Below are 18,294 nucleotides of genomic sequence, written 5' to 3' on the forward strand. Positions count from 1 at the left end.
TTCTAAAAAAAAAAAAAAAAAAAAAAAAAAAATATATATATAATTGTAGAAAACTTGTAAAATGTAAAAGAGGACAAAGAAAATAGAAAAATTATTTACTATGTAATTCCTGAGTAAACACTGATTACATTTTTTTTTTTTTGAGTGCCTGTTGCCCAGGCTGGAGTGCAGTGGCGTGATCGTAGGATTGTAGTTCACTGTAACCTCATACATCTTATACATTTTGATACTACTACTTCTGGTTTTATACACGTGTTCATTTTGAAACAAGGGAGTATAATTTTATAACAATTATTTTCATTTAATGATTATGATCTGATTGCAATTATTGATCAGTTTATTCCTGAGCATTTTATTTTATATATTTTTGCTATTGTGAGTGGGATATTTGTTATAACTTGGCAATTGTGCATATATTCAATTTACCTATATGAAATTAATTTTTGCATACAATTTTTTAATTGGTCCACCTTACTAATCTTACGTTCTTTTTTTTTTTCTTTGAGACAGAGTCTTGCTCTGTTGCCCAGGCTGGAGTGCAGTGGCATGATCTTGGCTCATTGCAGCCTCCGCCTCCCAGGTTCAAGTGATTGTCCTGCCTCAGCCTCCTGAGTAGCTGGGACCACAGGCATCTGCCACCAAACCCAGCTAATTTTTATATTTTTAGGAGAGATGGGGTTTCACCATTTTGGCCAGACTGGTCTTGAATTCCTGGCCATGGGTGATCTACCCACCTCGGCCTCCCAAAGTGCTGGGATTACAGGCGTGAGCCACCACGCCTGGCCTAATTCTTACGTTATTTCGAATAGTTTTCCCATTGATTAATTTTGGCTTTTTGGATGTTCAGTTATATCATCTATATGTAAAGATAATTTGGCCACCTCTTTCAAATATTGATGTCTTACTTTATGGACTAATATAATTTACTAGTGGTTCCTCCTCAGTGTTAAATCAGCAGGGATATCCAGCCCTTTGCTCCATCATTGACTTCTTTCCTTTCCTTTTGCCACCTTCCTCACTCAAGACACCATCTTTTCCATCCAGGCTTTGCAGTAACCTGCTAACTGGTCCCCTCAGTTCTCCATTGCTCCCCTCTATCCATTCTCCACTGAAGCAAGTATGATGTATATATTTAAATGTCTTGATAAACTATCACTGTCTTCTCTCAAGCAGTGCCAGGCATTGTTTTAAATGCTTTGTGTTTATTCTTCACAAACCTGAAAGCTTGTTCATTTTAATCTTTGTTATAGATGAAGAAAACAAAGCTTTTTTCTTTAACTTCCCAAAGAGCACATAATTAACAAGCGGCAATGAAAGTTTACCCGTCTTTTTGCCATGAAAGTCCGTCTTTCTTTTTTTTTTTCTTTAATTGAAAAAAAAATTAAACTTAGATTTTCTTAAAAAAAAATTAACTTAGATGTTCTTAAACTTAGATTTTCTTGTTTTAAACAAACTTCCTCTTCATTCTTTGTGGGTTTTTTTTTTTTTTTTAAACGCAATCTCGCTCTGTCACCTAGGCTGGAGTGTGGTGGTGCGATCTTGGCTCACTGCAACCTCCGCCTCCCAGGTTCAAGCGATTCTCCTGCCTCAGCCCCCTGAGTAGCTGGGAGTACAGGCGCATGCTACCACTTCTGGCTAATCTTTGTATTTTTAGTAGAGATGGTGTTTTCCATGTTGGTCAGGCTGGTCTCAAACTCCTGACCTCATGATCTGCCCACCTCGGCCTCCCAAAGTGCTGGGATTACAGGGGTGAGACACCATGCCTGGCCTCTTTGTGTGTTTTCTTGTGTCTTTTGTCTGAGTTGCAAGGGGCAGCTTGGGTTTCCAGGAACTTTCTTAGCTAACTCCTCTGTTCCTTTATCCATGCCCCTTCCTTATTCAGTTTTGGATACTTTATTTTCCTTATTCCTTACTTCACTAATTTACTTTTCTATTTTATTTAGTTTGCTAATCATTGTTTCTTTTAAGGTTCTTAAGCATAAATTCTCTCTCTCTCTTTTTTTTTTTTTTCCTGTTGGGAAATACTGAGGTGTAACACTAGGAATACAAATTGTGTTTAAATAGAGCACAAAGAACCATCTCAGAGGAATAATTGATGGTGAATGTCTGCTGATTCATTTCATTATGTATCAACTCTAACTAGGCTTAATAAATAATTGAGGTTTAACACTTAGGTAACAGGTCTGTAGTTAAGTTTGAAAATTGTTTTATGTTACAGCTTCAACTTCACATTGAATATTCTGTAAAGCAGAAGTAAATTGATTAGCATTCTGTGAATGAAAAATAAAGCTGTGGGTCAGGCACGTGGCTCACGCCTGTAATTCCAGCACTTTGGGAAGCCAAGGTGGGCAGATCACCTGAGAACTCCTGAGATCAGGAGTTCGAGACCAGCCTGACCAACATGGTGAAACCCCGACTCTACTAAAAATATAAAAATTAGCTGGGCGTGGTGGTGTGCACCAGTAATTTCACTACTTGGGAGGCTGAAGCAGGAGAATCGCTTGAACCCAGGAGGCAGAGGTTGCAGTGAGCTGAGATTGTGCCACTGCACTCCAGCCTGTATGACAGAGTGAGACTCTATCTCAAAAAAAAAAAAAAAAAAAAAAGCCATGGTGTTAATGGAAAAACCAATTTGCCTCATCACAGTTTAGAACATTGAATTGTAAAGATCTTTTTTCTAGTCCTAGCCAGCCTTAGTGGTAACATGAGCAATTCAGTTACTTTCTCAGAGTTTTATATTTTTATCTGTAAAATGGGAATGATGGTGCCTACAGTTTAGGATTTTTGTGAAAATCAAATAAGACTACAAGTGTCTTGAATAGCAGTTGAAGTACATTGATATAGGTGATATTTTACAGTGTTGTCTTCCTCAGCATCTTATTAGTTCTGTGGTTTAAAGATCTACATTAGTCACAGAAACAAAGTCTAATTTTTGTTCTCATTTCAGATTGCAAGTGGACACCTGAGTCAGCAGGACCTGGAATCCCAGATGAGAGAGCTTATCTACACAGACTCAGATCTTGTTGTCACCCCCATTATCGACAATCCAAAGGTGTGGAAAGATACTCTAACAACTGAGTTGTAGACTTTACTGAGATCTGAAATCTGCATGAGATTTTCATTCAGAATATTATTTGCTGTCTAATCTTTCCTGTTTCTCTTGTCTGCTTCTGTTTCATTTGTGCTGCATGTCTGCATTTCCCGCTCCCGCTCTGTCTGCAACCCTTTCCTCTGCCTTCACTTCCACTTCACTGGAGTTCTAAGTTTTCTCCCCTCTGTTTTGAATGAGTCAGCTCTGCCTCTCACCACTGCTTTCTTCCACATGCCATGGAGGGGTTGCCAGCCTCTTGACCTCAGACCTTAGCTCTCGGTGCCTTTGTTTCTCCATACGCACTAATGTGAATCACTCTAAATATTCTAGTCTCTGATGTATTTTGAAGGCAGAAGCAGTCAGAGGGCACTGCTCACCAGGCTGGGCTGGGCAGGCATATCACACAGAAGCCCTACCCTCTCACAGGTTGTTAAGACTGCAGGGGAGACAGTGGGGAGACATTATGGGAGCTTGAGAAATCATAGTTCACAATGTACTTCTAAACCAGTGTGAGTTTTTTTGCTGCTTGTCTTTTGGAATATAATACTTTATTGCTAGGGGATAATGAGTATCTACTTTAAAAAACAAATTCATTTCTAAGTCCCTCTGTTTTGTCTTGACTTCCAGCTCCCCAGCATACTCACATTCTACTACTTATTCTCTATTTTAATTTTCCTGCTTCTTTTTCCTTTTTAAATGTCTTTTTCTGTATTAATTCATGACTGTTTTTTCTTATCTCATTGGGAACATTACTGTGGTTTAGACCATAAGGGTTCTTGGATTCATTTTTATTTTCTAGATAGACAGCATTTCATATAGATTATTTAGCTATTTTTCGTAGTGGAGCTAATTCTTTTGTGAGTTCGTATGTCTGGCAGAGTAACTTTATTATGCTAAGTTTGATGTGCATTGGGGCATTTTCAAATTGGACTTTCTAGAACAATTTGTGTTATCTTTATCAGGGGTGTCCAATCTTTTGGCTTCCCTGGGCCACACATGAAATACACTAATGATAACTGATGAACTAAAAAACAAAAAAAATTGCAAAAAAACTTACAATGTTTTAAGAAAGTTTATGAATTTGTGTTGGGCCATATTCAAAGCTGTCTTGGGCTGCATACAGCCCATGGGCTGCGGGTTGGACAAGCTTGCTTTAGACAATATTCTGTGTTTCTTTTTTCCCTCTTATAACCATATCTGATAGTTTCTGGGAAGCCTTAATCAATAGAAATTTTTGTGTTTAACTTTTAATTTTAAACTACTTTTAGTCTTAGAGAAAAAGTTCAAAAATAATTGAGAGTTCCTATATACCTTTCGCCCAGCTGCTCTTAATGTTCACATCTCATAGGTCTTTAGTATAGGTTGCAAAACCTGGGAATTAACATTAGTATATTGTTAGTCAGGCGGGATAATCCTTATCTGTTCCTCCTTGTGGAGGGCAGTAGAATGTGGTAATTGGAGTTGCATAATACTTGATTAATATCTCTGTGTAATGAGGGCTTGCAATACCCTGATTGCTCCTTTCTAATTCTTCCTGAAAAAGAAAAGGAAAAAAAAAAAACCAAACATGAGTATAGTGCTGTTAACTAAACTACCAAACTTATTTGAATTTTACCAGTTGCCTCTAATGTTCTTTTTTTTTTTTTTTTTTTTTTTTCCGGGTCCCCCCTTACAGTTAGTTTTTTTGCCTCCTTAGTCTTGTTTAGTCTGTCCTAGTCTTTCATGGCCTTGTCAGAATTTCTCAGACCTTTCTTGTCTTTCGTGACCTTGACACTTTGTCTTTTTTTTTTTTTTTGAGATGGAGTCTCACTGTGTCACCAAGGCTGGAGTGCAGTGGCGTGGTGTGATCTCGGCTCACTGCAACCTCTGCCACCCGGGTTCAAGCTATTTTCTTGCCTCAGCCTCCTGAGTTGCTGGGATTATAGGCACCTGCCACCATGCCTGGCTAATTTTTGTAGTTTTAGTAGAGATGAAGTTTCACCATGTTGGCCAGGCTGGTCTTGAACTCCTGACCTCATGATCCACCTGCCTAGGACTCCCAAAGTGTTGGGATTACAGGCGTGAGCCACCGTGCCTGGCCTTTGTATTTTTTTGTAATACATATTATGAAACGTATGACTCAAGTCCTTGACACTTTGAAGAGTAACTGGTTGGGTGTTTTGTAGAACGTCCCTTAATTTAGGTTTGTCTGAGGGTTTCTCATGATTAGAACGAGATTATGAATTTGGATTATGATATTAGAATGAGAATATGCATTTTAGTAAGATTACTACGGTAAATACAGTAATGCTGGTTACTTAATTAGTAAAGGGTCTAAAAATATTGCAGATAGAAGTGTTGCAGAAGTTAGGTACGGAAATGATGGTTGAATTTTTGACTAAAGGTCTCAAGATGAAGTATCTGGCTGTCCTAAACTCATGGATCCAACTACATGATTTCTTCACATTTCTCAAATAAGTCGTACACTTTCCAATTCATGCTATTATGGCTTCCTGGAATGCTGTCTTCTCTGATATAACCATAAAGTTGTAACCATCCTTCAACACCTCAACTCACCACCTACCTCTTCTGTAAACCTGGTCCTAACTATATCAACTAAAGTGCTTGCTGTATTCTCTAAACTGCTGTTTACAAAAAAATTCTTTCTGTCCAGTGTTTTGTCTGTAGTTATGTCCTGCATGTTTTGAATTGTGAAATATTTCGTTGTTTATCAAGTGTTTGTCTCATCTTCCCAACTAGGATGTCAGCTCTCTGAAAATAGGATTGTGTCTTTTATATCTTTGTATCCCCATTAGCACTTGGCATAGAGCCTTACCTTGGCAGGAACCCAATAGATATTTGTTGAATGACTGAATTTCTAATTAGAGGTAAGTTAGCTAAAAAGTAAGCCAAGATGGGGTGAATGTTTTCTGTGAAGCTTTATTTTATTACAGATATCAATTGAAATCATTAAAAAAAATAACTTCTTATCTATATTTGTATGTTTTTAATCTGAAAAGTCATTGTTCTTATTCTTTTTGGTAACAAATTTTACACATTCTTTTTTGTCCTCATTGATTTATTATCTGACACTAGGGACATATAAGGAGATAGATATCCATCTTAAAAATTGTCTCAAAAGCTTTTTTTTTTTTTTTTTTAACCACAGATAATGAAACAGCCACCAGTTAAATTTGATACAAAAATATTGCATCTACCAGCATATTCAGGTAGGATCATAAAGGACTTATCAAACATGTACACTATTTGTATACAGATACAAATATGAAATTTATTTGCAAATAGAATATTTGTATGTGAATAACTAAATTTATTTTGTCTTGACAATTGCCTATATTCTTGGGGCAGTGTTATACGAATTGTAAACAATCTGTAATTCATTTGTGCCATCTGTTGACATTTCTTAGCTGAGTCTGGGCTGCCCTGTTCTCTTCTGGGTAGGGAGGTTCCTGTAGATCTGGACTGGTTTTCCTGTAGAGTGGGTAGGAGGTCTTCGCTTCCCTTTCTTTCTTAGAGCTGGTTGAATTTCCACCATTTATGGCTGGTGTAGGTATACAGGTTTGGGGACAACAATGAAGGATTGGGATTCTATTGGAGGGACTAGGACATTTGAGAATGGGACTAGGTGGTTCATGACTGTGGAGGTGGTATGGGAGTGGAGATACTTAAGGGATAATTATTACATTTCTGTTGAGCTAACGAAAGTCTTACTTAGGGTGACCATCAGAAATTTTTACATACTTTAAACTGGTTTTTTTGTTTAACAAATTATATTTTAAGCTGTTAAACTTGATTTGGGGAAAATTATTCATCGTGGCTAGAGTAGAATCTATGATTTGAAGTAAATTTAAAATATATTTAGGTTTAAATAAACCAGCTAAGGGTTTATATCGATCAACTTAATTACTGATAAAAACAAAAAAGAAACTGTGCAGAAGGATGTTTTTGAAGCTAAGTATTATTAATAGTGCTTTCAGAGCCAAGTAGGACTATTTACACAAACCTAGAGAATTATTACATGGAAATACTATTTCCCTTTTCTTCTTTGAGTTATTTAGGAAATTATATTTATAATTTACTTTGTCTAAAGATAGAGATCAGCCAAAAATATGTTAATTTTAGGGGGTATCACATTTCCTAGATTTTGCCATTTTTTTGTATAGGGATTTGGAGGTAGGGATTTCAGGTGATTTTTAGCTATCATGTTATTCGCATTATTTTTTTACAATAATTTTATTGGAACTTTTTAAGAACCGTAGGATTTGTGCTTTTCTCAATATTTGAGAGTTGATTTATTTATACCAAGGCTCTTTTGTCTTTTACTCCAGTTGTGTTGAACTTTGCATTTTGTTGTGGTGTAGGTTGTGGGACAGTTCTGCTTAGGACATCTGCTTTTTTTGAAAGTATAGCTTTCCATTGAAGTGGTTAAAAAGTTGCCATGGATAGATAGAGATTAGGAATATGGAAGGACAAATAAAAGTAGTGTCATCTTTGGAGTATTTTTGGTTTTGACAGTGTAATGTTTGTCCTCATCTTAGCTGTTGTAATTCTGTGTTTATTTTTCATGTAATGTTTCCAGCAGTTCTTTTTCTCATCATACATACTTTTATTATTTTCTTTCCATGGCAGTGGATAAGTTATTATTTCTGAAAGACCAAGATTGGAATGACTTTTTGCAACAAGTGTGCTCGCAGATCGACTCCACTGAGAAGAGCATGGGGGCCTCCCGAGCCAAGCTGAATCTCCTTTGCTATTTGTGCGTGGTGGCTGGTCAGCAGGAGGTGGCCACCAGGCTCCTCCATTCCCCCCTGGTAGGCCTTTGTGACATGCCTTATGCGTTTTAATTTGTGCTTCTATAGAGACTCGAACAAGTGCTGAAATATCAGTTTGATTTAACTACCATGAAAAAACTGATTTATCACGATTTTAGGTTTATGAAAATTATCTTCTGTTTAATCCTTAGATCCTAAAGTAGATGAGAGTAGATGGTGATTTTGAACTGTGTTTGTTTGTAATACTCAGGTTTCCATTTTATGTTAACTTGTAAGATTTTAAAAAAATACCTGAAATCAGGCTGGGCGTGGTGGCTCATACCTGTAATCCCAGCACTTTGGGAGGCCAAGGTGGGTGGATCACCTGAGGTCAGGAGTTTGAAACCAGCCTGGTCAACCTGGCAAAACCCTGTCTCTACTAAAAGTACAAAATTAGCTGGGTGTGGTGGTGCACCCCTGTAATCCCAGCTACTTGGGAGGCTGAGGCAGGAGAATCACTTGAACCTGGGAGGCAGAGGTTGCAGTGAGCTGAGATCACGCCTGGGCAAAAAGAGTGAAACTCCATCTCAAAAAAATAAAAAAAAATAAAATTAAAAAAAAAAAAAGTGATGTCATAAGACCTTTTACCTTCTCAGTAGTGACTGGAATGAACTCCCCACGTGGAATGGGTTGGGGGTGTTGGTTCCTTTACTGGGTCCTCTGGTAAACTGCAAGGTTTCTGATGTAACATTGAAGGAAGACATCAATCCTCTAAGACATTTTTTTTCCTCTTCCCCTGGGAATATTACTTTTTGGACTATCTTGGTCTATTGGTAAGCTCAAGGGAATTTGTCAGAGTTTTTTTGGTTTTTGTTTCTTTTGGCTCATGTTTGAGCATCGATTGGCAGAGTTTTTGAAGTCATCCTCAGAAAGGAATTACAGTGGTTCGGAGATGTTTTCCATAGTGGTCCCTCATTTGGGAATTGGCTTGAAAAAATTTAAGTTCATTTGTTTCCAGGATAATATTAAGGTTACTTTTTTTGATAGTTGGTGTGTGTCTGTCAGGTAAGGGCAGTAATTTAGTGAATATAAAGTGGTAGGAGAAACTAAAAGTACTGTTCTTAGTTTTTATTTTAATCTTATATGCTAGTGCCTTTGTAATTTAGTAAATATCATTTTTGGTGTACAGTGTAAACTTCCTTTTTATAAAGTCCTGGGCTGTTAACTTTGCTGTCATTTTCTGTGTTTTGTGACTTTGCATTTTAATTTTTTCTTTTTTTTACATTTAAATTTTTTATTCTAGTTCCAATTGCTAATCCAGCATTTGCGGATAGCTCCAAACTGGGATATGTAAGTAACATTTATATTTTAAAAATTATTTTTCATGACTTTATTAAGTAGTTACAGCGTACATATTTATCAAAAACAGAGTCCTAAGTAATTATTAAATTGTTCTGATGTAATGATGACTCTACTCATAGGCAATTTTTATGGGCATTCCAATTATAAATTTTAGAATAATAAAAATGGCCCTTCTCCTAATATTATAAATACAATTCTGGGATTATCTAAGGTACTCTTGGAAACTTTATTAACTGTTATTGTTTTTTTATTTTCGTAGAAACAAGGTCTCTCACTATGTTGCCCAGGCTGGTTTTGAACTCCTGGACTCAAGTGATTCTCCCATCTCTGACTCCCAAAGTGTTAGGATTACAGGTGTGAGCCACTGTGCCTGGCTCACTGTTACTGTTTTGAGTATTGGTTATAAAATACTTAAACCCCGATCCCTGTGTATTAATTTAGTTATACTTCCTTGAAGTTTCCCTTGGCCACCCTTATCTTTCCCTCTTGTAGCACATAGCTTCCCTAGATGTTATTTACAATCTAATGGGATTATGATTTATAAACTCCTGATGGAAGGAAGTGTCCTTGCTTTTTATAGAAGCAACATACCAGGTGAAAAGCATAGTAAATCAAGTGTTAGAAGGCCCTCGGTTCTGGTTGCCAATAAGACTTGGCCAAATGATTATCTTTTTCTCTATCTCTGCTTCCTGGGGAGTGTGGCTGGGACAAGGAAATGGCATAGGTTTAAGATTCAGACAGACCTGGGTGTGGATCAAAGATCTGCTTTCTGGACCAAGTACTTTTAATTGCTGAGCCTCAGTTTCCTCATCTGTAAAATTGGGATGGGATAACTACTTCATAGATTTTTGGTAATTGTTCAACTTTGAATGAGGTAAATATATGAGATACCTTGTGTAGTGCCTGATTCTTAGTGGGTATTTCATTTACAATGGGGTTGGGGCTGTAGAAGTTGTAGTTATTATCATCAAGCTTGCTTATCTCATGATTGTTAGGACAGGCACATGAAAAAATGGAGGTGAAAGAATTTTGTGAATTGTGGCAGTGGTATGATAATAATTATTCTTCTATACTGGTGAAATATGGGTGAACCAATAGGAGTTTAAAAAATGCTTAATAATAAGGGTAATTCTTACTATACATCTTCTGATGTTACTTTCCCAAAGTAAAATCTGGTAATAGAAACTAGGATTTTTAGGTAATGGCTGAGTATTTAATACTTAGAGAAGGCTAATAGTATGCTCATTAAAAATGAATCACTGAGATATTTATTTAAGCACTTTTATTTAAAACGTGTTATATCCTTGAACAGGGTGCCCCCTGCTGACATTTTAAAACAGACATTCCAGATCATTTCCAAGTACAGTCATCCCTCTGTATCAGCCCAGAGATTGGTTTTAGTATCTGCTTGGATACCAAAATTCACACGTACTGTTTTTTTCCCCCACTTTTAAAAATTGAAGTTTGATTGTAAAACAGTTTTAATTTGAATAAAATGATACTGAGGTAGACAAGTTGTCTGGTAGGAATCCTCTTTTATTCTCTTTCTCCATTCAAAGCCACTTCCAGCGAGGTTTTCTCTGACCTCAGGTTATATTACCTTGACAGCATATGGTAAAGGGTCCTTAACTTAGTCTGGGAGATAATTATTATTGAAGTAGATATATTTATTCCTTAGTTTTGTTTTGCATGTAAAAAATTAGAATCACATGATATAATTTTATGTTTGTTTTCCCTGTAACATATGTATTATGTATTTTAAATGTTATTAACATTTAAAAATAAAATACATAATACTTAAGATAAACTTTTTATATGTTGTGAATATCTGATCATTTTGTTTACTATTTTTGGATAGTATTATAATGTTGTAAACAACATTTTGATGAACATTTTTGAGATTAAATCTTTGTGTCTGCTTTTTCTTTTTCTCTTTAGGGAAGATTCATAGAATTAGAACAAATCGATAGAAGGCAGTAAATATTTTTGTGACTTCTGAAAAATTGCTGAAATACTCTTAAAAATCAAAATTGTATCAATACATAATCCCAGTCGGTGTGTTTAAAATACCTTTTGTTAGAACTTCCAACATTGAGTATTTATCAAATTGTATATCCTTTTATCCTTGCCAGTCAACTTTGAGGTATAATTCACATACAGTAATACTATAATTAAAAAAATTTGTTAATTGTAAATTATGCATAATTTAAAACATACCATTTTAGCCATTTTTATGTGTACAGTGGCGTTTAGTTCATTCTCATTTTTGTATAACCCTCACCACTATTCATTTCCAGAACTTTTTCATCATCTTAAACAGAAGCTCCTTACCCATTAAACAGTAACTTCCCTTTTCCCTTCCCCAGTCCTGGTAACCTATACTCTACTTATTCTGTCTTTGTGAATTTGCTTGTAGTGAGTGCCTCATATTGCTACTGAAACATCAAGGGGTTTGGTCTAGGTCCTGTTGCTTACAGCACAGAAAGCCAATCACGGAGACAATGAGTATTGCTAGGGAAGAAGGCTTCAATTGGATGCTGCAGCTAAGGAGATGGGAGATCAGTCTCAAATTTGTCTCCTCAACTGACTAAAACCAGGGGTTTATTTAGCAGGGAAGGAATGTAACCATGTATGGGAAAACAGGAATTAGGAAGGGTGAGGAAGAGGAGTTGGTTGACAGGAAGCAGGTAGTTGATTGGGCAATTGTGATGAGTGAGGGGGTCTGGTATTTTATGGTCCAGATGTGGTGATCTGTTAAGTTTCAGTTCCTTGATAACTATCTGGGAGTCCTGATGGTTGGTTTCCCAAGAAAGGAACTCAGATAAGACAAATGTAACTTTCTCGAGGTTTAAGACTAGGAGGGTCAATTTCTATGTTTATTTTAACAGACCGTAAACATCAGTTCTATAGGACAATTGGTCTGATTCAGTTTCCATGTAGTTGAGTGGTTTTGATTGAGTTTCTTAGTCCTGAGTTCTAGTTTGATTGCACTGTGGTCTGAGAGACAGTTTGTTATAATTTCTGTTCTTTTACATTTGCTGAGGAGTGCTTTACTTCCAACTATGTGGTCAGTTTTGGAATAAGTGCGATGTGGTGCTGAGAAGAATGTATATTCTGTTGATTTGGGGTGGAGAGTTCTGTAGATGTCTATTAGGTCCACTTGGTGCAGAGTTGAGTTTAATTCCTGGATATCCTTGTTGACTTTCTGTCTCGTTGATCTGTCTAATGTTGACAGTGGGCTGTTAAAGTCTCCCATTATTATTGTATGGGAGTCTAAGTCTCCTTGTAAGTCTCTAAGGACTTGCTTTATGAATCTGGGTGCTCCTGTATTGGGTGCATATATATGTAGGATAGGTAGCTCTTCCTGATGAATTGATCCCTTTACCATTATGTAATGGCCTTCTGTGTCTCTTTTGATCTTTGATGGTTAAAATCTGTTTTATCAGAGACTAGTATTGCAACCCCTGCTTTTTTTTGTTTTCCATTTGCTTGGTAGATCTTCCTCCATCCCTTTATTTTGAGCCTATGTGTATCTCTGCATGTGACATGGGTCTCCTGAATACAGCAAACTGATGAGTCTTGACTCTATCCAGTTTGCCAGTCTGTGTCTTTTAATTGGAGCATTTAGTACATTTACATTTAAGGTTAATATTGTTATGTGTGAACTTGATCCTGCCATTATGATATTAACTGGTTATTTTGCTCTTTAGTTGATGCAGTTTCTTCCTAGCCTTGATGGTTTTTACATTTTGGCATGTTTTTGCAATGGCTGGTACCGGTTGTTCCTTTCCATGTTTAGTGCTTCCTTCAGGGCCTCTTGTAAGGCAGGCCTGGTGGTGACAAAATCTCTAAGCATTTGCTTGTCTGTAAAGGATTTTATTTCTCCTTCACTTATGAAACTTAGTTTGGCTGGATATGAAATTCTGGGTTTAAAATTCTTTTCTTTAAGAATGCTGAATATTGGCCCCCACTCTCTTCTGGCTTGTAGAGTTTCTGCCGAGAGATCTGCTGTTAGTCTGATGGGCTTCCCTTTGTGTGTAACCTGACCTTTCTCTCTGGCTGCCCTTAACATTTTTTCCTTCATTTCAACTTTGGTGAATCTGACAATTATGTATCTTGGAGTTGCTCTTCTCGAGGAGTATCTTTGTGGCGTTCTCTGTATTTCCTGAATTTGTATGTTGGCCTGCCTTACTAGGTCGGGGAAGTTCTCCTGGATGATATCCTGCAGAGTGTTTTCCAACTTGGTTCGTTTTTCCCGCTCACTTTCAGGTACACCACTCAGATGTAGATTTGGTCTTTTCACGTAATCCCATACTTCTTGGAGGCTTTGTTCATTTCTTTTTACTCTTTTTTCTCCATACTTCTCTTCTTGCTTCATTTCATTCATATGATCTTCAATCGCTGATACTGTTTCTTCCAGTTGATTGAGTCAGTTACTGAAGCTTGTGCACTTGTCACGTATTTCTCATGTGATGGTTTTCATCTCTATCAGTTCTTTTAAGGTCTTCTCTGCATTGATTATTCTAGTTATCCATTCATCCATTCTTTTTTCAAGGTTTTTAGTTTCTTTGCACTGGTTACGTAGTTCCTCTTTTAACTCTGAGAAGTTTGACCGACTGAAGCCTTCTTGTCTCAACTCGTCAAAGTCATTCTCCATCCAGCTTTGTTCCGCTGCTGGCGATGAGCTGCGTTCCTTTGGAGGGGGTGATGCGCTCTTATTTTTTGAATTTCCAGCTTTTCTGCCCTGCTTTCTCCCCATCTTTGTGGTTTTATCTGCCTTTGGTCTTTGATGATGGTGACGTACTGATGGGGTTTTGGTGTGGGTGTCCTTTCTGTTTGTTAGTTTTCCTTCTAACAGTCAGGACCCTCAGCTGTAGGTCTGTTGGAGTTTGCTTGAGGTCCACTCCAGACCCTGCTTGCCTGGGTATCAGCAGCAGAGGCTGCAGAAGATAGAATATTGCTGAACAGCGAGTGTTGCTGTCTAATTCTTGCTCTGGAAGCTTTGTCTCAGGGGTGTACCCCACCGTGTGAGGTGTGAGGTGTCTGTCTGCACCTAGTGGAGGATGTCTCCCAGTTAGGCTACTCAGGGGTCAGGGACCCACTTGAGCAGGCAGTCTGTCCGTTCTCAGATCTCAACCTCCATGCTGGGAGATCCACTGCTCTCTTCAAAGCTATCAGACAGGGGCATTTACCTCTGCCGAGGTTTCTGCTGCTTTTTGTTTAGCTATGCCCTGTCCCCAGAGGAGGAGCCTACAGAGGCAGGCCGGCCTCCATGAGCTGCAGTGGGCTCCACCCAATTCGAGCTTCCAGGTGGCTTTGTTTACCTACTTAAGCCTCAGCAATGGCAGGTGTCCCTCCCCCAGCTTCGCTGCTGCCTTGCACTTAGATCTCAGACTGCTGTGCTAGCAATGAGGGAGGCTCCGTGGGTGTGGGACCCTCAGGGCTGCGTGTGGGATATAATCTCCTAGTGTGCCGTTTGCTAAGACCCTTGGTAAAGTGCAGTATTAGGGTGGGAGTTACCCGATTTTCCAGGTGTTGTGGGTCTCAGTTTCCCTTGGCTAGGAAAAGGGATTGCTTTCCCCCTTGCACTTCCCAGGTGAGGCAATGCCTCACCCTGCTTCAGCTCTCGCTGGTCGGGCTGCAGCAGCTGACCAGCACCGATTGTCCGGCACTCCCCAGTGAGATGAACCCAGTACCTTAGTTGAAAATGCAGAAATCACTCGTCTTCTGTGTCACTCACACTGGGAGCTGGAGGCTGGAGCTGTTCCTATTCGGCCATCTTGGGCGTGCCCTTGGTCCTGCTTTTTAATGCTGTTTATTTCTCAAATGCCTGGTGATCTCTGGTTCTTAGTTTATATTATGAATAAATGATTAAATTGATTGGTATAGAAGTTGGCAATATGAGTTTCCTTTATGCTTGCCTAAGTCTCTTTCTCCAATAGCCTCTCCTTTAAATAAAGGGTTGGTATGTGGGTAGGTGAGGCCTGTTGACTGGTTGACTTTAATTTGGAATTCTAGCTGACCGAAGATCAGGTAGGCAGGCTGGAGGCCTCTGCAATTGCCAGGGTGGGTTTTTATTTGGAGTGGAGTTGGCTTTCCTCACTTAACCCCTTCCCTGTTTCAGTATCTCGAAGACCACTGTCTCTGCTTCCCACATCCATACCTATGTCCCACCCCAAGGTGGATTGCTCACTGTAGGAACAATTTCCACATTTACCCAGGAGGCCAGGTCTGCAGGGTTTATTCTGTGTACCAGGGAAGGGTGATGGAAAAGAGGCAGGACCTGATTGACTCAACTGTTTCTTGTACAAGGACACAATTGTTCCTTGTGCAGTTATAATCTGATGATTGTCCTGTGGCTGATTCTTGCTTTCTGTCTTAGTTTGTTCCAAGTCCCTGAGGCTTCCTTGGGAACATCTGTCTACCTGTAGTTCTTAGACAGGGGATTCCTTTGTTGGTTCTCTGTCAGTCTGAATTCTATCTATGCATGTCATCTGAGATTTTCTCAAACTTTCTAGTTCAATTTTAGCCCTCCTTTTTGTTTCCAGTTATCATTTAATAAAAAGAACTTGTATTTTAGAGACTGTAGAGGGATCAGAAAAGTGAGTGTCAAGTGTTTAGTCTGCAATCATTAAAGACAGAGAATATCTCATAAGTTTAGATCTGTGTTACTTACCTGATTATGATTTATGGACACTTTCTTTCCCTTTCCCTTTTATTTGTTCTTTTCCTTATTTATTTATTTTATTATTATTTTCAGAGACTCACTCTAAAAAAATAGGATCTCACTGTGTCCCTGAAGCTGGAATGGAACTACTGGTGCATGTCAACATGCCTGGCTAAATTAAAAACTTTTTTTTTTTTTTTTGGTAGAGACAGGGTTTCACTTTGTTGGCCAGGCTGGTCTTGAACTCCTGGCCTTAGTGATCCTTCCATCTCATCCTCCTAAAGTGCTGGAGATTACAGATGTGAGCCACTTTACCCGGCCAAAGTTTTCATTTTTTAATATGATGTATAAGGTATATAGAAGTGCTTTTTTTTTCTTTTGAGACAGAGTCTCACTCCGTCACCCAGGCTGGAGTGCAGTGGCACGATCTCGGCTCACTGCAACCTCCACCTCCCGGGTTCAAGTGATTCTCCTGCCTCAGCCTCCCGAGTAGCTGGGATTGCAGGCACCCACCACCACGCCCAGCTAATTTTTGTATTTTTTAGGAGAGATGGGGTTTCACCATGTTGGCTAGGCTGGCCTCGAACTTCTGACCTCAAGTGATCTGCCCACCTCGGCCTCCCAAAGTGCTGGGATTACAGGCGTGAGCCACCGCGCCCAGCAGAAGTGCTTCTAACTTCCCAAGTGTTTAGGCTTTTTGTTTTATATTTGTTATTTTTACTTTTCTCCTTTTACTACATCAAAATGAGTCCTTTATAATTTCTGCTTTAGGGAATTCTAATAATTTATCTTTGTGGTCTAATATAAAATCATTTTTAATGTATGCCATGAATGTAGTCAACTATTAATAATAATGTAGTAATAGTGACTTGCTCATTCAGCACAAATTGTCATGACACAATGGTAATTTCTGTGTCATGACATGTGGATTATCTCCTGATTCTTAGAACAGCATGAGGTACATATTATTTCCTGCTTGTTGTGCCTACCAGGCACATGAAAGATGAGTAATTATCCCAGGGTGCTGTCTGCCTTGCCCCCAATGGTGGGGTCAGGGCCAGGTCCAAGACTTTGAATTCCAGAGTCTTAGACAACATCCTATACAGCCTCCCACTGAGTAAGAGTAGTCTCTGTAGGGTGTAGACTTTGATAGATACATCTGTTAGTTTGACTTTGTAGTTTTATTTAGGATGCTCGAATGTGTGAATGTATTGATGAATGTATTCATTGTTGCCTTCTCTCTCTGCTTGGAAGAGAAAAAAATTGAAGTATACCACTACTGTGGGTTTACTTTTCATGCTTTGTTATTTGGTGTATAAAGATTCACACCAGGCTGGGTGCCGTGGCTCATGCCTATATCTCAGCATTTTGGGAAGCTGAGGCGGGTGGATCACGAGGTCAGGAGTTCAAGACCAGCCTGGCCAACATGGTGAAACCCTGTCTCTACTAAAAATACGAAAATTAGCTGGGCATGGTGGTGCGCACCTGTAATCCCAGCTACTGGGGAGGCTGAGGCAGGAGAATGACTTGAACCCAGGAAGCAGAGGGTGCAGTGAGCCGAGATCGTGCTACTCAGTACACTCCAGCCTGGGTAACAGAGCAAGGCTCCCTCTCAAAAAAAAAAAAAAAAAAATCACATTTTATTTCTTCTGTAGGTCATACGCTTTTTAGTTCTTTATTTTATTTTATTTTTATTTTTATTTTTAGTTTGAGACAGATCGCTATTGTAGCCCAGGCTGGTGTGCAATGACGCGATCTTGGCTCACCGCAACCACTGCCTCCCAGGTTCAAGCAATTCTCCTGCCTCAGCCTCCCGAGTAGCTGGGATTATAGGCACACATCACCACGCCCGGCTAATTTTGTATTTTTAGTAGAGACGGGGTTTCTCCATGTTGGTCAGACTGGTCTCGAACTCCTGACCTCAAGTGATCTGCCCGCCTCAGCCTCCCAAAGTGCTGGGATTACAGGCCTGAGCCACCATGCCTGGCGATGGTTTTTAGTTTAAAGGGAATCTTTTTCTCATGAGTTTAGCCTTGAATTCTACTGAGATTTACATTGGAAATCCTGTTTGCCTTTTGTTTGCCTTGTACAGCCATACTTTTATGCACTTTTTTCCTACTAATGTGTTTAGTTATTTTGCTTTTCGTGTTGATATATTTATTCAACAGACTGTCTCGGTGTTACAGTGGCGATGGGGATACAACCCTGCCTTCATGGATCTCCTGGGCTGATTGGGGGGACAGATAATAAGCAAGTAAATGAATGAATAAGTAACTACAGAAGTTTAGTTTTGTTCTAATGTGGTAGCCATTAACTTCATACGGGTTATTTAAATTAAAAATTGATAGTAGCTTACTCATTCAGCACATATTGTCAGACACAATGGTACTTTCTGCACATGGATTATCTCCTTTGATTCTTAG

General features: G+C 38.8%; 1 protein-coding gene and 1 non-coding gene across 5 annotated transcripts in view; both read left to right on the forward strand.

The window, feature by feature from the left end:
* Positions 1-18,294, forward strand: part of ULK4 (unc-51 like kinase 4) — a 696,865-nt gene that overhangs the window by 72,435 nt on the left and 606,136 nt on the right. For all 4 annotated transcript variants that reach the window (XM_025376619.1, XM_025376622.1, XM_025376621.1 and 1 more), the window contains 4 exons: positions 2,948-3,052; positions 6,240-6,300; positions 7,721-7,902; positions 9,146-9,192. In XM_025376619.1, the coding sequence (XP_025232404.1) occupies positions 2,948-3,052; positions 6,240-6,300; positions 7,721-7,902; positions 9,146-9,192 (395 nt within the window). The remainder of the gene's footprint in view (positions 1-2,947; positions 3,053-6,239; positions 6,301-7,720; positions 7,903-9,145; positions 9,193-18,294) is intronic.
* LOC112619907 lies at positions 4,488-4,620 on the forward strand. Its single transcript, XR_003118385.1, has one exon. It is a non-coding gene; the product is annotated as a U8 small nucleolar RNA (small nucleolar RNA).

The sequence above is a fragment of the Theropithecus gelada genome, chromosome 2, assembly GCF_003255815.1.
Source record: "Theropithecus gelada isolate Dixy chromosome 2, Tgel_1.0, whole genome shotgun sequence".
NCBI lineage: Eukaryota > Metazoa > Chordata > Mammalia > Primates > Cercopithecidae > Theropithecus > Theropithecus gelada.